General features: G+C 52.1%; 7 protein-coding genes across 7 annotated transcripts; 4 read left to right on the plus strand and 3 right to left on the minus strand.

Moving 5' to 3' along the window:
• Nucleotides 1-735: 735 nt before the first annotated feature.
• COCSUDRAFT_59623 (ClpP/crotonase) lies at nt 736-3762 on the plus strand (the record flags this gene model as incomplete). Its single annotated transcript, XM_005643625.1, has 6 exons — nt 736-745; nt 1098-1180; nt 1533-1749; nt 2062-2282; nt 2762-3035; nt 3521-3762. The coding sequence occupies 6 exons, from the start codon at nt 736-738 to the stop codon at nt 3760-3762; spliced, it is 1047 nt and encodes a 348-aa protein (XP_005643682.1).
• A 327-nt stretch (nt 3763-4089) lies between these two features.
• Nucleotides 4090-5710, plus strand: COCSUDRAFT_31375 (hypothetical protein; the record flags this gene model as incomplete). The annotated part of the gene is made up of 3 exons (XM_005643626.1): nt 4090-4307; nt 4459-4553; nt 4805-5710. A coding segment is annotated over exon 3 (900 nt), but the record flags the coding sequence as incomplete, so codon positions are not given.
• Nucleotides 5711-7210: 1500 nt separating this feature from the next.
• Nucleotides 7211-9291, plus strand: COCSUDRAFT_54753 (hypothetical protein). Its single transcript, XM_005643627.1, has 4 exons — nt 7211-7361; nt 7488-7577; nt 7723-7788; nt 8000-9291. Exons 1-4 carry the CDS (start codon nt 7215-7217, stop codon nt 8957-8959), a joined length of 1263 nt encoding a protein of 420 aa, XP_005643684.1. The 5' UTR covers nt 7211-7214; the 3' UTR covers nt 8960-9291.
• Nucleotides 9292-10611: 1320 nt separating this feature from the next.
• On the minus strand, nt 10612-13930 carry COCSUDRAFT_59625 (hypothetical protein; the record flags this gene model as incomplete). The annotated part of the gene is made up of 8 exons (XM_005643628.1): nt 10612-10674; nt 10849-11048; nt 11390-11566; nt 11717-12706; nt 12837-12891; nt 13018-13112; nt 13239-13802; nt 13912-13930. 8 exons carry the CDS (start codon nt 13928-13930, stop codon nt 10612-10614), a joined length of 2163 nt encoding a protein of 720 aa, XP_005643685.1.
• An 829-nt stretch (nt 13931-14759) lies between these two features.
• COCSUDRAFT_59626 (hypothetical protein) lies at nt 14760-18969 on the minus strand (the record flags this gene model as incomplete). The annotated part of the gene is made up of 12 exons (XM_005643629.1): nt 14760-14876; nt 15022-15108; nt 15237-15321; nt 15427-15585; nt 15808-15902; nt 16229-16381; nt 16576-16744; nt 16872-16999; nt 17822-17905; nt 18143-18403; nt 18595-18714; nt 18928-18969. The coding sequence occupies 12 exons, from the start codon at nt 18967-18969 to the stop codon at nt 14760-14762; spliced, it is 1500 nt and encodes a 499-aa protein (XP_005643686.1).
• Nucleotides 18970-19829: 860 nt separating this feature from the next.
• COCSUDRAFT_59627 (hypothetical protein) lies at nt 19830-23771 on the plus strand (the record flags this gene model as incomplete). Its single annotated transcript, XM_005643630.1, has 10 exons — nt 19830-19992; nt 20198-20253; nt 20364-20555; nt 20800-20883; nt 21369-21589; nt 21854-21959; nt 22097-22171; nt 22499-22684; nt 23045-23245; nt 23619-23771. The coding sequence occupies 10 exons, from the start codon at nt 19830-19832 to the stop codon at nt 23769-23771; spliced, it is 1437 nt and encodes a 478-aa protein (XP_005643687.1).
• Nucleotides 23772-23972: 201 nt separating this feature from the next.
• On the minus strand, nt 23973-25764 carry COCSUDRAFT_54754 (DUF1042-domain-containing protein). The gene is made up of 6 exons (XM_005643631.1): nt 25569-25764; nt 25429-25489; nt 25271-25331; nt 24897-25104; nt 24582-24779; nt 23973-24410 (listed from the first exon to the last, which is right to left on the minus strand). Exons 1-6 carry the CDS (start codon nt 25608-25610, stop codon nt 24309-24311), a joined length of 672 nt encoding a protein of 223 aa, XP_005643688.1. The 5' UTR covers nt 25611-25764; the 3' UTR covers nt 23973-24308.
• Nucleotides 25765-26117: the final 353 nt, after the last annotated feature.

Raw genomic sequence — 26117 nt, forward strand, 5'->3', positions numbered from 1 at the left:
CAACTTGCGGAGTCTTGAAGAGTCAAGTAGATCTTGCAGGGTCTCACATTACCGGTACCGTCATGCTGGGGAGGCAATGAGCTTAGTCATCATGGTGCACATGCACTCCTGAGTGCAGTCAACTTAAGGAAGTACACTTTTTGGGAAAGGCGTTGCACAATTACAATATTGCTCCTTTGTCAGATCTATCTCACCGGAATTTACCGATCCATGTGCTCAATTATTCCCTTTTTCAGAAAGGCAAGCTAGGCCAAACCTGGTTTGGAGGAAGCTGGAAAGAACCTGGTCAATGTGAGCTTCACTACCTACAGAACGCTTTGGAGTCAGCACTTCATATTTAGACAAATCAGAATTGTCTTAGTCTTAGTGATTTCACTACTTACTGTCAAGGTGTGTGTTTGTGCTGAAAGTCATGCCCATGGGGACATGGGCATGGGTCTTGCACATGTCGCTCCTTATCCTGTATATACCTTAGAGCGCCAGAGATACGTCCATTGGTAGCATCGCTTTCCTTCTAGATAATCGACAGGGGCCATGCTTCGCAACGTACTTCTCAGAGGCACTCAATGCCTGCTGCACTGTCCTGGGCAATCACCTTGGACTCAAGCGTTGCCTGGCTCGACACACATCATCAGAGATCATGCAACACCCAGAAAGAAATCCACATACATCCGAGCTGAGAAAGAGGGGGCTTTGGGCTGCATAAAGATTGACAGACCGAAAGCTCTCAACGCTATGGATGCTGGTGCGCATTCGAACCAATTTTGCGTATCACAAAGCGATCATCCAACTGATGGAGATTCTTCATGGCTTTGAACAATCAGATGATTTCAGGTGGATCGTTGTTCCTTTTTGGAAACCATGGAAACCTTGGCAGGACCAGTACTTTTCTGACGTGTTTGTGCACGACAGACATGGTTGAGGCTCATCATGCAGCTCTGAAGACATTTGCATCCCAACCTGACATTGCCGCCATACTTGTGGAAGGCGTTCCCAGGGCTTTCTGTGCAGGTTTGTGCCTCACTCTCTGCTGCCTGAGGCTTGGTGCCACTCTCTTGCATGTCTTGATCAGACAACAAATATGTCTTCCTGTGCAGGTGGTGATATAAAGAGCATCAGGAAGTATGCATTAGAGCAGCCCTACAAGGAAGATCCACCAGTAGATCATCCCGTGGCACGGGTGAGTCGAAACCTCACCCGGGTCACTAAGCAAAACACCTCTGGTAGGTCTGTTAGACGTTGCATGTAAAATCTCATCAACAGGCACATTGGACAATAGTGGGGCACTCATCAGTGAGGCCTGTAATCATCACGCGCACTGATGCTTAAGACAAGCATGCAGTCGAAGACACGTCAGTGTTGCAGTTGTGCAGAAGCCATGCGCATGACTAAGCAGCTTGCGATTTGATTGAGTGCGGAACACTGAAACGCTACAGTGCCCATGGTGTGCTTGTACCTGGTCTGAGCAGGCGTATCACGTAGAGGCTTCTCAGACATTCAGGATGCGTCAGATATTCTGGTTGCCTGATCAGGTGTTTCAGACGGAGTACAACCAGGTCTGCGACGTGGCGCGGTGTCCCGTCCCCTACGTGTCAATCTGCACTGGCATCTGGATGGGCTTTGGCGTGGGCAACTCTGCGCATGGGGACGTACGCGTGGTCACAGAGGACACGCTCTTTGCCATGCCCGAGAACTCCATCGGCCTCTTCCCTGATGTCGGCTTTGCGCACATTGCCGCCCAGCTGCCAGGTGCGCTCCCCAGCTTTTGGTAAATTCCTGACTGGTGTTTTCATTATGCACCCTGCAGGTTTGCAGCAGCCTGGTACACCTGCTTGCACGGGGTTCTGCTCCAATTTCAAACCAGCTCCTTGCCTCTGTGTTTATTTTTTTAATATGTACTGTGCAAGGGGAGGATAGTAATTCAAAGCATATAGGCCTGGGAGCAGCATGTCCTGTGATGCGCTGAGATTCTGCTGCTGGCAGGACTTCCTCTTGTCATTAGGGAATGTCCAACATACAAAGAAATACCTCGATTCCAGATTGGGAACTTGGGAATTGCAGGTGCGCTGGGGCTGTATCTAGGCCTGACAGGGCGGCGGCTGTCATCCCTCAGTGATCTACTATATTCGCGGCTGGGCACACACGCTGCGCGCGCTGAGGAGCTGCCCTCGCTCAGGAACGCCCTCGTAGAAGCTCCCCTCAGCCGTCACGCTGACAAGCGCGAGACGCTGCGCCAGCTGGACGCCGTGCTGCAGCAGTTTCAGGCGCGCTGCGATCCTCATGTCATCGCTTAGTCACACGAAAAATTATTATGGCACATACTGATAAATCTAAACATTATGATGAATATCACATACTGGCAACCTACCAGTTGTCAGCCTGCTGCTGTGTGCATGATTGTTAGACCAATAGTACTTGGCAAAGGACGGGTGTTCAGGAAAGGACTCCCTTGAGGGTCAGATTGTATTGAATCGGCGGCGCAAGCGATCGTAATTATCAGAGTGCGTGCCGACCGGAATAATCATCCTCTATTACCCTGTTGCTGTGTGCATGGTTACCAAACTAATGTAGCTGGACTTTGGGCACTAATTAAAATTTACGGGAGAGTGAGGCTGCTCTAGCTGATCCGCAGTGAGGGTGGGCACTGGTGGGCATGTGATATCAGGCATGCACAGTTGGAATAGTGCCTTGACCCCGTGCCAGATCTCAAACGCGTAGCCTGCAAAAAACTTGACCTAAGGAACATTTTTGTGGTGTGCAGGCGCCTGATCTGGCGGCGCCTGAGTTGGCAACGCTGCAGCCGCTGATAGACAGCTGCTTCGGGCCGGCACTGGCGCACAGGGCCAGGGGGAGGTCCGCCCCCCAGGCCCTGGATGACATCGCCCTTGACCTGTTGACCATTGCCCAGACCAATGAGCGGCCGGCAGCCAGGCAATTTGCGGTTGAAACCCTGGAGACGCTGCAAAAGCTGTGCCCCATGAGCATGGCCGTCACCCTGCGGCACTTTGCCGCCATCTACCAGGCAGTGCATGCAGGTTCAATTCCACTCAACTCCCCTTTTTCTTCCGGTTTTGACGGTCGGCTTGCATCGCTTGAGCCAGTGTTGCTGCAGCTATTTGTCAGTGAGGCAAGCATAAAATCGGCATTTCTTGTAATGCCAACATGCATGACTGATGATGAGCAGCAGTTTTTGTGTCACGTACTGCGCTGATCAAGAGAGGGAGAAATGGACCAGTTGATGTAGGAGGTGGGAGGTGCCCAACCGTAGCTGTTGCACCCCAAGAGTACACTTGTGGACGTGTGTTATTTAAGAGATCCCTTTCCTGCCCTCGGTCTTGGAGAGTCAATGGCTATGGTCTGTCATGTATCTCCCCAGCCTGCTAAACTAGTGTGCCTGGCCTGCACTGACTAAGTTTTATGTCCTCATTCGTGGTGCGGCAACAGAAAAATAAGCTAAGGATGTTACTAGTGAGGATGACACCAGGTGACAAAAGAAGATGACATCGTGGCTGCCGTGCAGGCGGCGGTCCCCTGGCGGAGGTAGAGGGGGTCATGAGGCAGGAGTATGCGCTGGCAGTGCGCATGTGCGGGCGGGGGGATTTCACCGAAGGGGTGCGCGCAGCGGTGGTGGACAAGGACAGGAATCCCAAGTGGAATCCTGCAAACCTGAGTGACATCCGTGAAGAGGAATTGGATGCCATCTTTGCCCCGATGCCTCCTGGGAAAGAGCTGCAGCTGGACTTCCTGGACCGACGAGATTAGTCATGATAGCTTTTGTCAGGTTTGCAGAGAAGGCACCATCAACACTAATTTGCCGATACCTTCACAGATAATTTCCAGCTCGATTGTCTTTCACCAATGAGAGTTGCTGAGAATTGCCGTCAGGCTTGTGGAGAGAAATATCCTACTGCCGTTCATTTGCACTCTTGCAAATGTTAGCAATATGGGCATCCTACTCTGTCGGGCAAAATCCACTACTTTGGTGGACATGCACTCCACTACATTAGTGGATTTGGCTCTCTTTCTGAGCACGCCCCTTCGGGGCGTGCAATAACAAAAGCAATGCTGCACATCCTTCAGATTTACCTACAACAATCTCAGCATTGCATAGTACCTCCGTCAAGCTAATTATTTCGGTCAAGCCTGTATCTATAGGATCGTGCGCTACTCGTTTCTGCGAAGACAGCAATGCCATTTGCCAGGTTACCGTTGCAAAGTAGGATTTGAAAGGGGGGTGGGACGGCCGCAAATGTTTATGGGAGTAATTTAAACGAATTCTTGAAGTCTTCTGTCGCTGGCCATGTGAGGTTCGCACTTTTGCCGGTTTTTTGGCATCCCCATCCTTGACTTGTTTGGACTCAGCTAATCGAATGTCACGACCATCGACGTGCATGTCTACTTCTTTCGTAGTGACTGCATGCCCTGCCAAGCCAATTCCTTGAAATGAAATGCGTGCAGGCAACACAGAGCGTTCACCTGAATTGAGCACTGATGCACCGGACAGACACTGAAGTCGTCTACAATCTAAACCAACATCAAGTTCAATTGTTCTGGTGAGCGTTACGATCCCTCTGCTGCTGTGAGTAGCCGTGGGTGTCTGCCCTGACCTGGCTTTGCTTGGAATGCCAATCTGATGAGGAGCATCTGGAGAGGACTGTGCACCCCAAAGAGTAGCAAGTAGCCCAGGTGCTTGTAAGGATAGTTGTATCACTTGTACTAGAAGGCATGCTGCTGATGTACTTCTCATTCCTTTAATGTCCTGGTGGATCACTTGCAGAAACCGTTGTGTGATGACTTCATGCAGGACGAATGGTCAGGAACAAGAGGTGGAGGGTCAGTGTCAAGGTGATACCATCAGCCGACACTCCTGCTCTGCTGCAGCCAGGCCGCAGATTTGGGAGGAACCTAGGCAGCACTGTGGCAACATCTGCACCGAGGGGACCCCGGAGGCCGGCCAGCGCCCTTCCATCCTGGCGGATCCCTGCAAGAAACACAGCTCAGCAGGAAGAACAGCAGGATGGCTTTGCAGATGGAGATGGAGAAGCCGCTGCTGCCTATTATCAGCCTCCGCCCTCACGCCGGCGTCTGCGGAAACAGGCAGCTCAAGAGGATAATAGACGGCTGCACCAAGCATGGGATGCGTGCTTTGATGACAATGTATTCAGGAACACATGTTTCCAAGCTGGTCAGCCTGCACGCCAAGCAGCACTGAAGCAGCAGCTGCAGGCAGAGTTTTTGACAGCTGCCAGAGCAGCCCTGCCCGCTTGCAGTCCATGCAGTCAGGCTGGGAGGGTGGGATCAGTGTGGGAGCAGGTGGAGACGATCAGCAGGCTTGTGTATGTCTCGATCAGCGGCAGGACAGAGGTCAGCCCCCCAGCATTCAGGTGTGGCGGGTGCAGTGCCGCCTTCACAGTCGATCCTGTGAGCATGGGATGCTTTCCTGCAACGCCACAGAGGCCGCTGGTTTACTACTCTGGAGCGCTCATGTTGCAGACGCATGAGCTCAGCCTCGCCAGCCCAACCTCAATGGTCGCCTGGACTAGCGCCCTGGAGGAGGTGCACGTCAGGAACGGCTGTGTGCCGTACGGGCAACTGAGTGGCCTGCCCAAAAATATCTGGAGGAACCTCCCAGTGGCGGTCAGACAGTGGCGCAGAATGGACATCGCCACACATGACCTCAACAGGCTTGGCGTGCAGCCCATCTGTTCGGAGGCAGGGCTCAGCGGTGACTCAGACTTGCAGCTCGGCCAGCCGCCGCCGCCCCAGGAGAACACTCAGAGGGAAGCAGCAGCGTCGTCATCGCCACCAGAAATGGAAGCAGGCAGCCTCGCGGCTCAAACTGGCAGAGATGCAGCTGAGGTGGGCCCGGCGACCCAGGAATCTCTGGACAGTCGTGCCTCCGGGGGCCCCACTGTGCAGTGTCCTTGCTGCTTTCGCACTTGCGTGGCAGCCATTGCTGACGCCTGCCTGGGACTCACGCAGCTCAGGGCGGCGGGCAAAGCCTCTGATTTCCTGCAGCCGAAGCTGCCCTATAGCCCCTTCATTGCTGATGAAGAGGTGAAGGCCTTGCTCGCTCAACGGAAGGCCTTGGACCCGGCGGCGCTGGAGCGGCCGGTCTGCTCTCAGTTCGTTGCTGCCACGCCAACCGCCTCAGACACGCAGCTGCGCCTATATGTGCAAGTGAGTCTCCTCGCATTTTTCTGGGATCTTGTTGCGCTTACTGATGTTGGCATGCATCTCATATATCCATGATTTTTTTCTCTTTTTTTCCTGGCCCCGGCTGGCAAGGGTAATACTTGGCAGCACCCTAGCGTGCCTTGCTTCAGGTGGTAAAAATACTGAATACCATGCCCACGGTTGATTGGGTCTTGCTTGGATCTGGCGAGTTCAACAAGGGGTAGGGTTATGGCAGCCTTAAATTGCAGCTCTGCAGGATGTACCTTGCTTGGCAGGAAAGCGTGTAACAAGAAGATGTGCTGGTGCTTTGGAGCCGGTCTGACACTCCCGCATGTGCTTGTGCGTAGGGCGTGGCAGCAGCAGTTTGCCGCCACGGGTATGTTCTCGTGGCGGCAAACCTGTTCACACCGGAGTGCTTTGTTTACTACGAGTTGCTCCTGCAGCGTCTGCTGAAGGAGTTCAAGCCTGAGGAGGGCAAGGATCTGAAGTACTTCTTCATTGACATTGCTTGCCAGTTTGACCCATATTGGCGAAGGTATAATCTTTCGTCCATCATGCCTGGCGTTTACGTCAAGATGTGCCCTGTACAATTATTGCATGGAACAATTTCACTCCTAGTGTCTAGTACTAGTCATGCTATGAGTGTGTGGATTCGTCGGAGTGCACAGCAGCGTCCCCTTTGAATGGTGATGTGTTGTGCTGGCAGGATGGTTCAAGGAAACGTGGAGGGTATGCCTGGCCTGGCAGTGGGGCCGTGGCATGTGAAGGCTCACATTCCGGCATGCCAAGAAAAGTATGGCGCCCGCCGCATGCTAGCGGCAGGAAACTCCTTTGGTGACAACATTGAACAGGCTTGGGCACATTACAGGAAATTTGCACACATCTTGAAGCGCATGGCGACTGCCACGCGGGAGGACTACATGACGGACCTGGTGAGTTCTCCTTTCATATGATGCAAGCTCTTGTAGCCTTGCTCGATGTTGCAGTTTGTAACCCTGTAGGTGCGAGAAGTGACAATGTTGGTCCATGTGCAGGCGATGGCTTGGCAGCGAAAAAAGGAGCGCAGGTTGCCCAAGCAGCTGCTTGAGTGGCATAGGAGGGCTGCTCGACTGCTGGCACAACTGCGGCAGTCCACGGGGGCCCTCAAGCAGGAGATTGCCCAAATCAAAGCCCCCGAGTTGCAGGTAAAATGCACCCCTCCTAGTTGCTGCACCTGTCTCTACTGATTCTCTGGGGAGATGCCATCTTGATATATCCTGCAGTCTGCAATGCTTTGCATGCTCGCTTATTGGCTGATGAATCAGGTGCAGGGTGGCGGTGGCTCAGGAGGCGTCCCATCACCGGCAGGCCAGGATCCTCTCCAAGGCGGCGCTGGTGCAGGCGCAAGTGACGAAGCAGAGGTGTGTTGGTCCTTTTTGAAGGCTCTTCTCTAGCATGGAATAAGTATCAATGGGTATGCTAGTGAGAAGGAGGTGCTCAGAGGACTCAGAGTAAAGAGCTGCCTCAGAAGAAAGTATGCAAGCAGATTGTTTGTTTTGCACGCAGGGGTCTGCCCGGGAGCAGCGGCAGACATCGTCTGAGGGGGCATCAACAAGCGCGCCCACCATCCCGGTGCTGCTCCACTCTGCACCTTCAGTTGGCTGTACTGGTGCTTGTTCATATGACATGATAGGACATTTGACATGTGACTTATGACATGACAGGACAAGACATGACAGGATGTGCATACTGGTGGAGTTTTTGTAAAGAGCAAATGGGATGCACACCTTTGGAAGATACATAAAGATGCATGAATCACTGATGTCAGGATTCTTACTCGCAGGCCCGTCTTACATGGGAGCACCACTACCAAGGCTGCTTGGAGGAGTTGTACGCGCTGGGTGGCAGTGTGACTCTCGCAGCTGAGGGGCAGCAATCGCTCTCCGAGCAAATGCGGCATGAGCACCGCCGAGTCCTTGAGGGCAAGCTGGCAGCGTGGGAGCGCAGGCACCGGGTACAGCTGCGGTGGGTGGAGGCAGACCGGTTGTACCAGGAGATAGGGGGTCAGCGGAAGAGGTTCATGATTCAGCAGCTACATGCTTCCATTGCAGCCAGGTTCGTGGATTACTACGCCCTACAGAGACAGCTGGAGACAGCGGCATATCGTGAGCGCACTAGCCTGAAGCGGTTGCGGCGCCAGATGGAAGCCATCGTGTCCAAAGTCAGCGATGACATCCTTCAGCTGCGGCGCTGGCATGCCGCCCCTGGGGACTATCAGGGAGCGCAGTATGACTGCCAGCGCTTGACCGCCCCTGGCTTGCTCGCGGTAGACACATTGCCGTGGCAGCGACAATCTGCTCAGGCAGGGTTGCTGGCTAGGAAACTGGCCGCGCTGGCGGAGCAGCAGGAGCGCTTGAAGCGGTGCTCCGAAGAGATGACCATCGTGCGGCGTGAGGCCAGGGATATGGTAGTGTTTTATGAGCACTACGCCCAGCAAGTGCAGCAAGCCGCTGGGAGGGGAGAGCGCCGCCTGCCCAGCGCCCGACAAGTTCCCCATGCGGCGGAGCTGGGGGAGGCGGGTGTGCATGCAGCCCTTGAAGCTTTCCAGCTCGGGCAGCAGGTGGTGCTCCTCTCCAAGCTTGAACAGTATCAGCACTTGGGCGGCATGGCAGGCAATGCTGTGGAAGCGCTGCACGCCGACCTCACAAACCTGGACAGCGGCACCAGCTCCGACTCGGACTGGCAGGATGCGCGGTCCGATGCCTCCTCAGACAGCAGCGGCGGCGATGATGAGGACACATAAATATTGGCACATTTGAAAATTTGGCAATGAGCATCTCGCCTTGTCTGCCAATTTTGATGTTCTCGATGCTGTTTCAAACTTTGAAAGTCAGTAGCTTCTATATAGAGTACAGTAATCTTCTATAGAGTACAGTAATCTGATTGTTCTACAATTCATCAGATCCTTTTTGGGAAGGGAGTGCGCTGTGGAATCATCTGCCAATTGGCTCAAAAATCTCAAGATCTCTTAGCAGCTTGTTCTCTCCACACACTTAAAGCAAATAATTAACACAGAGTGCCAGCTTCTTATGTTGTTAATGTAAATATGCATTGCTGTTAAAAATTATCAGTTGTTCAAGCGAAAGGCAGCCTATTGAAACTTCCTGCAACTCTTGCAATTCATGTAGCTCTGAGCAGTGCCTCTCTCTATCTCATATAAGTGTCAAAATGTGATCAATGCCTGTCGTGAATGGAGGTGTCCCTGTCATGTTTTTAAAACTTTGATGAAGGTCCACCAAATTAAATTCGTTGAATTTTATTTTTGGCAGCATATCATAATATTATGATAAAATTATACGGCTAATACTACAAATTAATATTAGTATTAATACTTAAAATTTGTATATATGTACAGGTGTCCACGTTGTTAATAGTTAATAGCATGTTGACTGCCAGCAGCCAAAAAATGAACAGTATGAACCTTGACAAGAATTGCTACTTAGAAAGATTGCCTGCCAGGTTGTGAAGCTTCCTTAGTTAGAGGAAGGCCATGACCCACTGCCCACCATTAATGACAATAAAGACCTTCAGTCTTCAAAAGATTTGTATTGGTTCTAAGAAGATATGTCTGTCATAATGTGATTTTTTGATGACTCTTGGAGAGGTCATGTCAACAGTCGGCAACATGCGCCCATATGGCATGCATGTGACTCTGGACCAGATCCTCAAGGTGTAATTATAGTAAATATCTGGTTAGCTACCTATAGGCTGAGCATGTTGCAGTACCGTCATTGGCTTCACTTTCTACCAAAACCTGGGGGGACTTTAGTGTCCATGCAAGCCTGTGAGTGATCATTCTCATGTCGACAGCTTGTTTGGACCATCCAAATAAATGACCATGATATTAAAATATTTATCAGAAGCCAATTAGCCCTTCAGCTTCAATTAATGTTTAACGAGTCACCCATTGCATGGACTTTATCTCCACATTGTGAATTCGAGTTTCAAGCCTTAATATTTGCAGTGGCTTTAATTCTGCTTTGCAAGAATTATCAGATAAAAAAGAATAATGCATATATTTGACCAATTGGAGCAACAAGGCTTGAAGTGCTCCATCCCACTGGCCACTTCAGATTCGAAGGTTGAGCATGTGAGGCAACCGGGAGCAGAATTACCTTACAGATTGTTACATGCATGATATCTGGTTACCGTCATGATTGTTGCGCACATGTGCAGAGAGGGACAAGTGAGTGACTAATATTAGTTGCGTAGAGCGCATGGATGTGCAACGCCTTGTAGTGAGGCAGACTTGGTCACAACCTACTACAGTCCTCATTGCAATATCAAATTTAGGACATAAAAAAAATTGATGCTACATTTGCGTCATGCTCACACGCCAATTCTGACTAAGCTTGAAACTGACTTAGCTTGAAAGTGCAAAGATCACATTGCAAGTCACTCTCCAGCCGCCGGTGGGCGCCTCAGAAAGCGAAGGCACCTCTCGGGAACTGCCACCATCTGATTGCCCCCAATTGCTTCCAAGGGTGTTCTGCCTGCTCTGACTTCATCTGTGTCGCTCAACCATGCCTTCTGGTGTCCAGCCCCAGTTGCGTCTGTGATGGTGAGCCCGCAAATAACACCAAACCCCTCAAGCTCAGCACCGTGGAACCGTGTGCCAGGCCCAATATGCACCACCTCTGCCGTCCCCACTATCCTCCTGTCATCTGTTAGGACATAGACTGTGTCATCTGGCAGAATCTGCACGTCACTGTGCGCGCTCGAATGGCCTCTGGCTTGCGGCGAGGGGTTCAGCTGACATGCCAGCCCTGCGATGACACCCATTGCAGCTTCCATGTTGATCCCAGGGGAGGAAACTTCCAGGGACGGTCGACCTGCGCGCACCAACACACAGCTGCTTACAATCCGCGATTATTACCGCATTCAAGCAATATCTTCCCTAGTGTCTTGCTAGGATGTCAAGCTCAAATTTATTCCTGTTGTTAGTATTACCCAGATGACCCTTAGGTGCGGCACTCTACCACATCATATGTAGCAGGGTGCGTGAGTGACAGGCATGACTCAGGCAAAGGGGCAAGCACAGCATGTGGAGCAGGGTGCGTGAAAGACAGGCATGGCTCAGGCAAAGGGGCAAGCAGACACTTCAGCATTGAGAGACAAGACATGAACAAATCAACTACACCAGCGTATGAGAGCAGTCAGTTGACAAGTTCACAGGAATGACAGAGCAGGATTTTGTACATGCCTGCTGGGCCATCTGCAGAGCGGTAGGAGGAAGCTGGCTCCTCATCGGCAGCGAGCTCCAGAGCAGGATCAAAGAAGACCATGGCGCCAGACAGCGGTGACTGCTCCAAGGCTGACTGCGACTGCTCCGCTGCCGTAGCACTCCCACCTAGACAACACATGCCTGTCGTCAGCTTATTGCTGACAATTACCTGTCGATAAACCTTCGGGGTATGATTCGCATGGCATTATAACTTAGAAACTCACTGTGAGTGGAATCATATAAGCCAGGACAAAGAGAGCCATGATGGCTCCTCACCTTCTCCGGCGCGCGCCGCATTCTGCTCCTCAGCCAGCAACATTGCCAGCGCCACACCAGTTGCAGCCTCTTCGACGTTCATGGGCGAGCTCCCGGCAGCGCCTCCGAGAGCCACCTTCAGCCGTTTTGGATGACAGAGGGCCGCTGCAATGTGCCGGTAGTCGATCACCAGCACAGCCATTTTGGCCGGCGATGCGGCATGCCCCTGCATGCTCAGCCGCACGTTGGGGACTGGCACAGGCTGCGGCGACTCATCTGCCAGCAAGCAGCCGTGCAACGGCGACTGGCTCGCACAAGCTGTGGGCTGCGGCGGCACTTCGCTGGCCTCAGGCAGGACACCCTCTGCCTGCCCTTCTGGCTCTGCTGGGTCACTGTGCTGCTGCGCTGGCTGGTCATCCGCATCTGACTCAGAGAAGAGGTTCCCAACCTCGTCTTCGTCGCCCTCAGTGGGGGGACCCCAAAACTCTGCGGCTCTGGCGGTTGGGCGCCTGAGCCTGCCTCGGCTGCCCCTTCTGGGCCGATTGCTGCCACGCGCCCCGCCTGTGCCGCGGCGGCCACGCTTCCTGCCCCGACCCCGCCCATGCCCTTCCTGCACGCCCCCACCGGTGGCTGCCTCTCCTGCACCCCGTCCCTCCACATCTGCGCGTGCCCCACCGCCTTCCCCTGCCACCGCTGCCTCGGGCTCCCCCTGGCTATCTGTCTGCACGCGCGCCTCGAGGAACCATATCTCCATATGCAGCTGGGTGCCATCGCTGCCTGGCTGCACAGCGCGCACCAAACCAACAGGAGCCTTGGCAGCACGACCCAACTGGGACAAGTTGCGTGCTGGGAACTCCCCGTCGCGGTGCAGCGTGCTTGTGACGGCCCAGAGAGCGACACCAATCGAGGGAGTGCTCTCCCCCAACTGCGGCAGGTAGTGGCACTTGTCGAAGGTCCAGAGCAACTCGTCAATCTGCTTGAGTTTGACCACGGGCAGGCCGCTGCTCACTCCTGCAAACATGTGAGCGCCTCAATTGACTGGCTATCATTCCCTTCCATCAAATCTGCAGAAGTTAAAGCCTTCTCGGGTGTGCAACAGTCACCAGGTGATCAGAGCTTCCAGCTGAGAGCGCCCACTCACCCTTGTTAACAATGGACTTGGCCGCTTCCATCTGAAGCTGTGACTTCTTCGGCGCCTGTAACAACAATAACTTACAATCAGTGTGTTCAGCCAAACTCGCTTTCACTGCACCAGCAGCTTGACAGATGAGAGGCGTTCACAAAGCACATGCAAACATAAGGATCCTCAACAAGATGCCCACCTTCTGCCTTGCTGGTCTTTGCCGTGCCGGTTGGGCTGCGGCCTCAACAGCGGCTGTGATCTCTTCAACCGCCGCCGCACTCGGCTCCAGTCCACCTGCATGACAGCATCCATTAGCTGCCAGCGCATAAGATGTCCAGAGGAAATGGTGAGGACATGTTATTAATTTGCCAGGCATAAGATGTGTAGGCGCTGATCGTTACAGCCATCATGGATAGCTACCTTCTGGATGCTCAAATCTAAGCAGCCCTTCCACCCTGGCGAGCAGCGCGCTTCTGGTGAAGATCACTGGCCGCTGGCCTCTGTCAAGCAGGAACCGCTTCAGCTCTGCAACGGTGGATGAGGCCTTGAGGCTGAACGCAAGCCACCGTTGGACGATGTCCTGCTCGGCTCCCTGAGCGCTGAGCTGCCTGCGGCTGATCCCTGGCTGTGGCGCTTGCGAAGGTCCTGCAGCTTCTGCCTCTGGGGCTGCGGGACCCTGCATGCCGCCTGCTGCAGCTGTGGCGCCCCTCTGCGCCTGTCCTTGGGCTGTCTGGCCTGCCTGAAGTCCACTGGCCTGGAGATACGAGGCTGCCATCACTGTCCTGTTCAGGTTGGGCACTGCTGCCAGCAATCTGCTGGCGCTCTTGCTGAAGCTGACTTTCTGATTGAGGTGTCTCGTTGCAAAGATGGCGGTCGAAGTCGTCCCATTGTCTTCGAGGCGAGCCTGCTGACCACCAATGATGCCTCGAATCTTGCTTGATCGCCTATCGGCTCTCTTCCTCTCCAAGTCGCCGGTCTCTGCCTCTGAACGCAACGCAAAAGTCAGAGTTAGTTACTCTGTGTCAAGGTCATGGGGAGATTCAAAACATAGGTGTTCCCAACCTTCAAAGATGGAGTGCTTATTGAGACCTACCAATCACTCCTTGATGCATGATAAAATTCAACTTATCCTCATTGAGATCCTTGCCCCTGGTTTGGGCTGCAATGACGCAGTCCTCACAGCATTTGTGGGTAATATTTCTGAGCTCTGGATACTTTTCGCTCTCAATCTTCCCGCGAATAGAATAGTAGCCATTAGCTCTGGACAATGCTGAAGGTTCATCTCGGCCAAGGCAGCTCTGATGGAAATATCTGACCCCTGAGTCCACGGCATTGCAACGTTGCAATGGCACCCTTGCCTCTTGTTTGAAGACCCAGTCGGCAACAGCGTCGTGGCCGTATTCGTCCTTTGTCAGACCTTCTGAATAGAATCTGATAATATAATCACAACCTACACAGCGAGTCAAGCGTTCTGAACTTGCGCAGTTCGGATGAAGCTTCTCCTTGTCACTGCCACACTTGTAACACGGGATCCTAGCAATAATAAGTGACATGCTCGGTACAGAAACACATCACTGATCATTCTCCATGCTTACTGACGAAAGGCCTAATTTTTATTACCAAAATGGCATGCTATGGAATGTGTTACCAGGTGGCATGGCCCCTGATTGCCAATAATCCACCACATTAGTAGCGTTTACATCCACTAAAGTAGTGGATTTTGATTACTCGGGTGCCCTGCCATCCTACTCTGTGTACCAAGCTCTACATCATCAAGCACTGCAATCGTCTATATTATACTATCCTATGAATAGTAATGCAAATTAGGTATTTGTGTGTTGTTGTACATAAGGTAGAGCACAGCATTATACAAGAATTCCAAGTGAATGGGCCTCAGCCATTCCAGTGAAAATTGTTCCGAACGCCACTTCCCAATGCCTTTCAGAATTTTAGCCATTTCTTCTCTTTCTCCTTGGCATGCACTGCTCTGTGGGCATGCTGTGACACTGCCTCTGCCGCTGCAAGCTCCTTCTCAAGAGCCTGTATTTTCTGCTTCACCTGCAGCCACACATTATACACAGCCTGCAGCCCAATCCATAAGCACTGCCAAGTGCATATTCTTCTAATCCAGTGAATAGTACAGTGGGATTTAAAGCATTTGAAAGCACAATATAGTTTATTAGGGGGCGCTCTGGGGAAGTACCTGAGCACTGATGACTCCATCGTTGGCGTTCCGTGCAGCCATCTGCTTCAGTCGTGCCAGCTTGTCCCGCACAACAGCAACCTCATCCTGTGACAGCGGAGAAAGTTCTGCACTTCGTTTTGCACTTGTAAGGCTAAAAGCACAAGGCTGTCTTCCCACAAAAGATGGTAACACTTGTATCACGATCAATTTTCAATGCGCTGGCAATGCCACACCTGCTGTGCAGCAAGAGCCCTCCTGTCCATCTGCTTGTGCTCAGTCTTTTCTTTCTTTCCGCTGGTACTGCTGTCCTTGCTGTTCCTGCACATTAAATGCCTCAGTTGCCACCACACATCACAGGACAACCTGTGATAGTGTGCAGCAACCGCAACTGTGTGCCAGATATCAGAGCAGTGCGCAGCTGACCCTCCGCTGTTTGCTGAAGCCTGCCCGCTAGGCTGCTGTCCATTTGTGAGTCGGGTGTTGATGAAAGCAAAGAGGCCCGGCTGCCCTGCCTCAATTTCCAGCTGCGTTTGAGAGTCCCTCTCCGCCTCCCTGGCAGCCCGGGCCGCATCCGCCAGCTTCCTGTGATTGCCCACCTCCAACCATGTCAGCATGCCACCATTGCAAAGAAGCACATGGCGCTGTATGCCCGATCCAAGCTCCAAGATCCATGCCAGACCTGGACTTCCCCCTAGCATGCCTGACTGCTCACGGTGCCTTGGAGCCTTCAAATATGTTTAAGCAAGTTCCGGCTGCATGCACGATTTTCTCAATTTGCTTGTGCCAGTCTGAACAGCGGCGTACCTTCGCCTGCTGCGCTCGCCGCCGCGGCTGCTCTTCCTCAGCTTTCTGCTGAGTGCCTCCACGCCCAAGCCTGCCCCTTTCCTGAGCATTTGCACCTGCACAGCGCAAGCCATCAGGTCTAATTGCGGCAATGCAACCGGGGGGGGGGGGCTCAATGCGCCTCATAATAGCATACCGATGCTCTCTGCCCAAAAAACAACAAGAGGGGCCGCAGCAGGCGCGAGGCCATTCGACCAAGATGTTCTACTGATGTAAGCACCTGGCAGCACTGCACATCTACTGCACCGACCCTGAGGGTTCCAGGGATCCATTATCTCGACCTACTTAATTCTACTCAGTCTGAGACCTTCCATCAGTTGATAGGCTGAAAGGTTGAAAGAGGATATATGTGGAAAGGCATATGACTGCATCACATGCGCACCTCGATGGGTGCAGCGCTGCCGTCTCTGCGCAATCCCAGGCCTGTCCCCTTCCGATACCCCATGGCAGCCATGAGCTTCGATCCGACACCCCTTGTGTGCGCCTCCCACGTCGCAAAATGGATTGTCTCTGTCTGGGGCCCGGCTCGCGCCGCCTGCACGAAATCTTATTAATTTCTTGTGTCTCTGTTGAGGCATGCATCATCAGAAGTGATCTGCTTCTTATTTCTGAATCTGCATGTCGGCAGACTCTAAGGACAGCGCTGCCAAATTGCATGGGGCAAATTAACTCAAATATACATTCCTCTGTGGGATGGTGAGTTAGGGAGTGTCTGAGATGAGGTGTGACCTGAGCGACTGCTTCTGCATCCGCTGCCATGGCAAGAGTGGCTCTTGAAGGCACAGCGCTGTCAGATGCTGTTTCTTCTGCTGCGTCCCCAATGTCCTCCTCTTCCTCTTCTTCGTCGTACTCCTCATCCTCATCGCTGCCATCATTACTTGCCCCTACGGATGCATCTCTGCAGCACAGCCTGCTTGTCAGGACCTATCTATGCTTGCGGTAAGTGATGCACACCTCCTGAAGCATGAGATGCGCGCATTGTGAGCTTCTAGCAATGAGCTTCAAGTGCATCTAACAGGTCTTACCTGAAGCCAAGACCAGCATGGCTGGCTTCTTCCTCGGCTCCTTCCAGATCTGGCTCCTGGGCTGGGGCATCTGCATCAGCGAGCATTGCTTCGAGCTCTTGTACAGCTTCATAGAGCTGATCCCTCACCTGTGTATCCCGTATGCAAGTCATGTCATAGGAAAGGTTACTGCACACTGCACAACTCCCATTTTTGCATTGCAGGGTATTGGGCAGAAGGTGTGAACCTCTTGGATCTCTCCATTGTCGTCCTCAGAGGATTGAAGCAATGCATCCAAATCGGCTAAGGCTTCACGCTGCTCATTGAGCTGCTCACGAATAGCCAGATGGTGAGGTGCTTCTGCCATCCCTGGCCCCCTGGATCAGGACATGCACGCGCACTGTACGGTCAAAATATGATATCGTACGAGAATGCAATTATGTAGCGTGTTTTTTTGCTGATAGAAAGTGCGCCCAACGCCTTCTGTGAATCACGAAAATCATGGCATGCCGTTGTGAAGGGCTTGTTATTGTTCTTGTTCTTGCACACTGGCAACGACAGCTCATGGGAAGCCTATTTGTGATATGCCTTTTCGTGATCGCCAAATTGTGATCGCATTAACTGTAGAGCATGTATGCTTCCAATCTTTGGATTCTTGCCAAGTTGGTCTGAGGGGCAGTCATGCTGTAGTCATGGTTACATGAGCAGAGGCAGACAAGCAAGAGGCAACAGCACCACTCAAAGACCAGGTGCACTTGTTCAATATAAGAAGTTTTGAAGGCATATTGCCTGGTCCAACATCAGCATGCTATTTTATGGTGCCCGGCACGGGCCAACCTCACGTCGACGTTGACGTCAACTCAAGCTTGAAAACTCCTCGGAGCTTCAAGTGTTCATGGCCATAATGTACACTTCAGGATGCCATGTCAGCTGGTCATGAAGACTTCAATCAAGCTGCCAGCTGAACCTACATTGGGAGACCCCACCCCGGCCGCCTCAGCTTTGGGATGCCTCACATGAAGCAGCTGTGGCATGAAGCGCTTCAGGGCCTCAATCTGCACAGCAAAAATCTTTTTCTTGGAACTGCCGCATACTCAGAAATACACTTTAAAATAGCACCGAAAGAAAAGCCCTACAACACTTATCAATGATCAAGTCTGGGTCATTGTTCCTGAGGGAGTCGCATGCAAGCTGTCTAGATGTCAAGCTGGTGCATGGCAGATAGGTCACGCCTCTGAGGTACTGCAAATATTGCCGATCAACCAAAGCCTGGGAAATGACAGGAATCGCACCGTCTGAGGGTGACCGTCAATATGGAGTTCCGGCTCGAGCTGCCTCACGATGGACACCTTGCCCTCTAGCGTCGAGCAGAAGAGCACTCTGTGGGGAGGGATCTGCCCAACACTTGGGCCCACCAGACCCCCCGCCTCCAGCGCCCCCCTCACTGTCGCCTCGCCTATGTCATCTATCACATGGGCCAACACATAGACGTTCGCCGTTTTTAGCATTTCCCGCAAGACAGCCGCTGCATCTTCCCGCAGCACCGCTGATTCCTGCACCACATGCGGGAGAGTTTGAAGAAGGTATGTGATGGTCATGCGTTGTGTTTTACTTCATCACCTTGATTGGCATGTGAATGCGCCACCGTGTAATGATCTTTGCTATTGGCACCAAGAATTTTATACGCTGTGAAGATGGCGACTTGGGGGTCTAAATGGCGGCCCTGTAATGGCATGACACAGACCTCCAAATCAGTGGGCGTCCACTCTTCCAGCAGAACTCCAGGCGCCGAGACTGTCACACTGCGGATGCCTGACAGCTGAGATCTCACGGCCCACGCCAAACCCCTCTCCTCTCCTTGCACCTGTAACAAATCGGACCTCAATAACAGGTTGGCAGAAGAAAAGAAGCAAACAAACAGGTGTCATCGTCATCAAGTGTACATCATCAACACGATGAATCAGTCAAAGCTAACGATGACGAGTCCCTGACACCTGCGTGGATGGTGCTGTTGCTGAGCTAGGTGCACCAGTTCTGTGCGCCTTATCTGACGATGGAGCAGCTGCTGCCGAGTTACCAGGTGCTCTGGCGATGTGCTCTGCCCTCTGCTCGTCTGCATTTGGTTTGGGAGGCCCTCTCAGAGCATAATACCCATACAGCAAGGCTGCCAGTCCCAACACGCCTGTCAACTGTAAGGTGCCTGGCGAAGCTCCCTGCACAGCACCAGAGTTTTACTGGGATTCTGAGAACACAGTACAAGCTACCTGTCCATTCGGGTCCAATCTCACGCACACCTAAGCTGACTGGAAGTGCGTCAAGGCAAAAATATACACGCATCGAGACAGCAGAAACTGTCTGCTCTGCTTCATACTTTTATGTTTACTATGCAACTTGTATATTTCTGATGCCCAACGGCCAAGAGGCTCACCGAAAGCAGTCCAGCAATTCTAGCAATTAGCGAGTGGTACCAGGTTTTGAGATCTTGCACAAGCTGACTCATGATAGAGGGGCTATTGGCACAGTCTCACTTTCAAATCGTGATCGATCAGCCTCAGAATAGCCGAGATCGCACCAACAACAATTCTTGATGACTTTCACTGGTCGATGACGTTGCCACTGACTAATTCCAATCTTGCACTTCGAAATGGGAGTTCCCAAGTTTGATGCTCATTGGTTTTTGTCGTCAAGGATAATCCTACATCTACAGAACTTAATATCCATTGCCAAAGTAGAAGGCAACGTGAATGTCCAGTTCCGCTTGAGGTGTCAACATCATGTTGCTTCTTGCATCAATGAAGCATTTTGGACTGGCTTGAACATCATATATACAGTCAGAGTGTTGAATGCTTGTAAATACGCTCCATCGAGGCTATTAGGGAAGGCATTGTGTGTGCCTGTGAAATCGAGTCAGCTGAGGGACTCCCTTGGCAAGAGCTTGAGACGCTCACTTAGGCCATCAATCAGCCAAAAGCACACAGAATGAGCGCATGGCTGGAACGGCAGCAGGCCCGCACCATCAAGCCTGCTGCCGACGTACCTGCAGAGGATGTGACCCATCAACGTATCAGCCTATACAAGGACTCACCCAGTGGAGAGGTCTGCATAGAAGAGTTTGAGCGGTTCGCAATAGATAGATTGAGAGGTGAGTGCGTTCTCACGACAGTGATTGGCGTAACATCAACGAGAGGGGACAACTCTATAGAGCAAGATGCCCCACTTTCCACGATGGAGTTGCGAACCACAAATGCGCAGCATCAACAATCTTGGGGAGCAAAACCATTTCACAATTGAGATATCCCGTCTCCTCCGCGAGACACAAGACAACCAACATGTTGTGTGACTCGCAGTGCTAAAGGGTATTGAGGACGCAAAGACAAAGGGATTCAAGGGCGATCAGCTCCAGGTGCATCTCTCCTGCACATATATCGCAGCGCTATTATGTTATTAGCCTTTGTATTTGCAACCATTCGTCATGGATGCTACACGCGGGACCTTACAGCTGTGCACATGTAGGGGTTGGTGATCCAGCTGGCAGAGAAGCATCTCAAATGCGCAACAGCTGAGGAAACCAGGTGGAAAGATGCTGTCTCGCACTTTGTGCTGCGGCTGGCTTACTGCAGGACAGAGGACCTGCGCCGCTGGTTCCTGCAGCATGAGTGTGAGCTCTTCCGCTGCCGCTTCAAGAACGAGATGCCCACGAGCCAGGTGAGCTGCCACGGACATGATCTCCAATACATCACTGTCTCTGACGCGCATTGCCGAAGAGGCTTGGCACCACAGTCAAAGTTAAGCTTCCAATGTATTAAGCAATGCAGGGCCCAGTGATCAGGCTTTTCCCAACTTGGCTTCCAGTGGAGAGTGTATTGGACCTGATGCTACATGACATGTGATGGCCTCTAACAAGGTTGCCGGGCACGTGAAAGTCATGAACACTCAATCTCGGGTGCAGGTTGAGTTCATGAGGCGGCACAGCTTTGCATATGAGGCGCTGGCCGGAGAGGAGTACCAGGGCCTGAAGGCCGATCTGGTCAAGGTGCAGGAGTCTGTCGGCAACTTCGCCTTTGCCGCCGAGATCAAGCAGCCCACCTCCAAGGACACCTTCTTCAAGGCAAGGACCCCTCAATATATTTATTTTTGGTGTCATTTATACTGTTGCTGAAAAGCTTTACCACATACTGGTGCCTGTGATCTCTTCAAGCAGTCCAGAAGGACTGCATCAAATGCAGGGAGCGTCCCAGCATGCCTGGTTGGCAGGAGCATTCTTCCTGCCTTTGACATAAATGTACATAAGAGGGTGTGTCACCCTTCGATATGTGGTCTAGCGGGAGCAGATGTCGCTAATGTTGCTTGGGTCTTGCTCGGGACGTAAAATTGATACGGAATTGATTCATTTGTGACGCGCCCTGCAAGTACAGCTTATCTGCAGTCATAACTTGCCTCTTATCTCGTGACAGCTTGTTTATCAATGATGGCGTTACTCATAGTCACAGGTCGCTGACTGGTTGGGGGACGCCGCAGGTGCCGTTCGAGCAGGTGCCGGATCTGGTGGCGTCGCGGCGAGTGCTGCTGCGCGGCGGCGCTGCGTACGTGTCGCGGCACGAGGTGGCCTCGCTCGTGGTGGGCCACTTCCGCGCCGGGCTGAGCCATTCGCTCGCGCTCACCGCGCGCCGTTGGGCGGCCAGCATCGCCGACGAGGAAGCCGAGCGGCTCACGCCCGTTGTTCTGTCGCTGTCCGAGAGGTGCGCATCCAAAGTATGCTTCCTGTCTGCGTCTGAAGCTAATGTCCTGGATTTGTGTGAATACCATGGATAAAACTGTGGCCTGCACTACCACTTTCTGCTAGACCGGCCCCCATGCACCATTAATTCTGCCAAACAATAAACTAAGTTTGTCAGGAGCATGGCGCTCATAGCGCTCGTCGACAGTACTTTGCAATCAAAGACACGTCAAGATACATGTATGTTGCATGCATAGCGACTCAGGATTCTCCTTGATTCCACCAGGTACCTGGGCCCTGACTATGGCGATGGGGAGAAGGGACCCCAGGAGGTGGTGACTGCAGCACAGCTACCAGCGCTGGCCAAGCAGTCCTTCCCTCTCTGCATGCAGGTGCCTGCCGCTCACCCACCCTTGTCAGAAACCTAGCCTTGCTTGGTGCATGGGACAATCTGGAGTCAATTGATGCTCTGTGGGTCTGTACTGGCTTTTGAATGAGTCTACTCAATTTGCGCTTGCCTTTTGCGCAGAACATGCACAGCCGCCTGCACGCAGACTCCCACCTGAAGCACTTCGGCCGACTGGAGCTGGGCCTCTTCCTCAAGGTCTGCCCACTGGACACACCTTCCCCTTCTGTTAACCACTGACTGTACCCACACATCAAGCCTGCCCTGCTTTCATGGAGCAGCTGTGAGGTAGAGAGCGTTGGTGTGCCAGATCTTCAGCATCCAGCTCATCCAGAATCAGGCATGTCTTTGACTGCTCCTGGATTGGCAAGGCTGATACGTTGCATGCACAGTGTTAGCCTCCGGACGTTTCATGCCCCGCAGCTGTGGCTGCTGACACCCTGTGTGCATGCGAGAGGGCCTCTTGCTCTGACTTTGCCGATCACGTAATGATTATGTAGTTTAGTAACGGATGGGTGTGGGCAGGGCATTGGGCTGCCCCTGGAGGAGGCCATGAAGTTCTGGCGCGCGGAATTTGCACCCAAGGTCCAAGGCGAGAAATTTGACAAGGAGTACGCGTACAATGTGCGCTACAACTATGCCAAGGAGGGGAAGCGCACCGACTACACTCCCTACTCCTGCAAGAAGATTATCAGCATCCCAGTTCCCAAGGTCTGCCCCACATGCTCCCATCTTGCAGGCATCACTTCCTGACAGTGACTTCCTTGTTTTGACATCTCAACTTCTCCTTCAGCTGATAGCCAAAAGGGTTCTTGACTTTTGTTAAATAGCAGCTCTGCTTTTGCATAGCTAGCATGCTGAGACTCATGTAGGAACTGCAAGGCATGATCACTATGCAGCAGGACCAGCTATGATATCCTGGAGACTTGCCCAGCTTCTGATGCCATTTATGTGATTCCAGGGCAAATTCGAGATTACTCTATGACTCCACAGGGAGCCTGATCTGATCCATGTGGATGTGACGTCCTCCACTTTTATATAAACTGGCTTACGGGGGATGTGCGCTGGCAGAACGAGGCGTTCGGGTGCCCCTACAAGACGCTGAGTCCGGCGGATCTGGCAGAGCAGCTGCGCGCGATGCGGCTGCCGCAGCGCAGCGTGGAGGAAGTTGTGGCCAAGGCCAGGGCCGGGCACTTCCAGCTGGCATGCATGGCCGAGTTCGAGGGGCGCCACTCCTGCATCTGCGACGAGGGCATCAACCACCCCAATCAGGTGCGCTGCATGCAACATCTTTATGTTTGGTGCAATTTGAACACGTGGGCACGTGTCTCCTTCTTGTGCCGCAATTCCTGTGCAACATGCCATCCTGCAATTTCCTAGTGTGTCCTGATGCTGACCTGATTGCTGTGCATGCGTACAATATTGCAAATTCTCCTGCTGCCAATCACTGGGTTTAGTATTACCAGTTGCTCTCCACCGTGCAAATCCTCAAGGTGGAATTAATTTTGTTGCTGAGGTTAAGCAGAGGTTGGTTTAAATAAAGTTTCTACTTATTTATTCCTGAGCGAGAGAGGTGTTCATTCAGATTGCAACCTGCATGTTTCGTTGCTTTTGCTAGGCTGAGCTGAAATTGGTGCATTTGCAGTACTATGATGAGAGCCGCAAAGTGCTGGTGGAGCAGCAGAAGCCAGCTGAGCCAGCCACACCAGCCGCAGGAGCAGCGGCAGTGCCAGGAGCCACCCAGCCCAAAGCAGCAATTGGGACTCCTGGAATCAAGATTACTGTCGCAGCCACCTAGACTTCCGTAAATCTCATGGCAACTACGCTGGGTATTCCATGATCGTTTTCTTTTGCTCTGGTACCGGATTGGTCCGGCGCAGCGATGGCTCACAGCGATTACTTACAGACATTTTCCCAGTGAGGGTTTCCATTGCACATGGGGCATCTCTGCAGGTTATTCTTTTGGATATGTCAAGTGTGACAGTGGGACCGGTGAAACGACTTGCAAATCTTACAAGTGATGTTGATCAAATGCTTTCGTGATATTAATAAAGCAAGTTGCGCTATTGCAGCAATTGCAAGTAAGCAAAACACTATGCACATGCGCATGTGCCTGCAGCGCTTCTTAATGCTGGAAATCAATTCAGCTCACCAATCAGTTGCAAAAAGCTGTCAGTTTGAAACGAACAGTAGGCAATGATGCATGGACTAACATATACAGGAAAGGTGCAGTTTGGTCACTGAGTAAATACTTTGCAATCCGTTTGCATGTGCCGAGCTATGAACAAGAAAGACTTGTTGAACCAAGTTGTTTCTCCTTTTGCTCGTTGGTTGGTCAAAATAGTCCAGCAGCATTCATCTTTGCAAGTAGCGTCTTTATTTTGATGTCTTTCAAGCTCACCAGCTGCTCCAGCTTCCTGACCTTTGTTTCCAGCACCTGCAGAACGCACATGACCTCTGTAGATTACAGTCAATTCTGACATGTGCACCGATCAAGCAGTCTCAGCTGCAGCACTCATAACTGGCACTGGCAACCCCACCTAGAGGTCATCTGGTTACTCAAGACCAGAGAATTACACATGCGACAGGCCGAAGGCGGATATGGTACCTCATTGGCAGATGTCAAGTTCTTGATCTTGACTTCCTTTTCAGCCAGGGCGTCATCGATGGGTCCTGCAGGAGCTTCGCCTGCCCTGCTGTTATCCTGCAGATAAAGATCTACGTGCTGCTCTGCTGCTGAACCCATGTCTGCATCGTGAAAGTCCTCCACAGACGCTCTCATGGAACACGCACCATTGCTGTGCGCCTGTATGGTTTTCACAGGTGAAGACTTCAGTGATACATGGTCACCGCTCCTCTTAGCAGAGGCAAGCATGGAGGATTTGTATAAGAGGATGGGAAATAGAGGATCCGGATGTCCTACCGTAGAGTCCAATAGCAGACACCCGGGTCCCTCAGCGAATCTTGAGAGTCGCGATCTGACCAGCTTCAGAACTCGTTCTATGGCGCCGGGCTGACAGCTGGCGCATGCCTGGCACTCGCTCTTGGCTACAACAAAGCCAAGGCGCTTGAAGACCTTCTGGTTGAGGGTGCACCAGTTATACATCTTCTGGGCCAGCCCATGCGCGCCACTGCGCCCACAACGAGAAAGTGCGATTAATACCAGGACTCACAATTGGAGTATGTGGCGTCACAAAATGCCTTCTCATGCAGCAAAAGCTGTCCAAGCTTAGGTATATAGAAAGATGGTAAGCAGTGCTTAGGTAGTGGGAAGCCTGGCTCGCCAATTGCACGTACCTGTAGTTATGAAGCTCCACCAGTCTTGGGAAGTAATGGTGCACAAGCTCAGCAACTAGAACTGTGAGCAGAGGCACAATCTTAGTAGATGTCCAAGACTACCAGCATATTTGCAAGAATATTTGCTTTACATAGCAAGCACAGACGTGGAGAAATACCTCCGTCTGCGAAGTCCCTTGCGATGTTTCTCTTCGGGCGAGAAAGGGGGATTTCGTCTACCTGCCACACCGCACATGCCATTGTTTAGGTCAGTCTTGGCGCAGTGTTCAGTAACACCTTCAGGCGATCCTGGACGTACCCACAAGTATAAGGAATGCAATTCCTCTTCCTCAACGTCCATTGGTGTCTGTTGTATCAAGCTGGTATCTTCTAGTAAACTCCACAAAAATAGATTAGAAGCTGAACAAGGAGTCGGTGCACGACGCAAAAGACGCAATTGACCTGAACACAAGCAAAATCTCCCAGTGGTATATTATCGGCCTTCTGCACCTTTCCAACTCAACAATTTTGCCCGGGTGTGGGGCAATCCTGCATGGAAAGGGGACAGTTGCCAATTTAAGAACGGCTATATTGCCACGTGCACGTCATCTGACGTCATGTGATCCTCTTTCCAGCATTCTGCACCATTTTGTAGAATCTGCGTCCTCACAACCTCATATTCTGTGATTGAACATCAGTCAACAATGATGAGGACACCCAGTGCAGCAGCTTGCCTTGAAATGCCTTGTTCTCACATTCACTTTGGAAGAACAGAATTGTTTTTCGGGTCAGGGCGTTGTCCCGGCAGGTCACAAACCCACCTACAGGCAAGGAATACACCGAAAAGTGGGTACTTTGCCGACGCAGA

The sequence above is a fragment of the Coccomyxa subellipsoidea genome, assembly GCF_000258705.1.
Source record: "Coccomyxa subellipsoidea C-169, whole genome shotgun sequence".
NCBI classification, from domain to species: Eukaryota; Viridiplantae; Chlorophyta; class Trebouxiophyceae; family Coccomyxaceae; genus Coccomyxa; species Coccomyxa subellipsoidea.

What these genes read in the sequence shown, in the direction of transcription:
- COCSUDRAFT_54753 (XM_005643627.1), top strand. Translation starts at nt 7,215, where the DNA reads ATGGCTTGGCAGCGAAAAAAGGAGCGCAGGTTGCCCAAGCAGCTGCTT. An exon ending in TCAAAGCCCCCGAGTTGCAG is followed by an intron (nt 7,362 to 7,487) that starts GTAAAATGCACC and finishes AATCAGGTGCAG; the next exon opens with GGTGGCGGTGGCTCAGGAGG. An exon ending in CAAGCGCGCCCACCATCCCG is followed by an intron (nt 7,789 to 7,999) that starts GTGCTGCTCCAC and finishes TCTTACTCGCAG; the next exon opens with GCCCGTCTTACATGGGAGCA.
- COCSUDRAFT_54754 (XM_005643631.1), bottom strand. Translation starts at nt 25,610, where the DNA reads ATGGACGTTGAGGAAGAGGAATTGCATTCCTTATACTTGTGG. An exon ending in TGCATTCCTTATACTTGTGG is followed by an intron (nt 25,490 to 25,568) that starts GTACGTCCAGGA and finishes GCGGTGTGGCAG; the next exon opens with GTAGACGAAATCCCCCTTTC. An exon ending in ACTTGACATCTGCCAATGAG is followed by an intron (nt 24,411 to 24,581) that starts GTACCATATCCG and finishes TGCGTTCTGCAG; the next exon opens with GTGCTGGAAACAAAGGTCAG.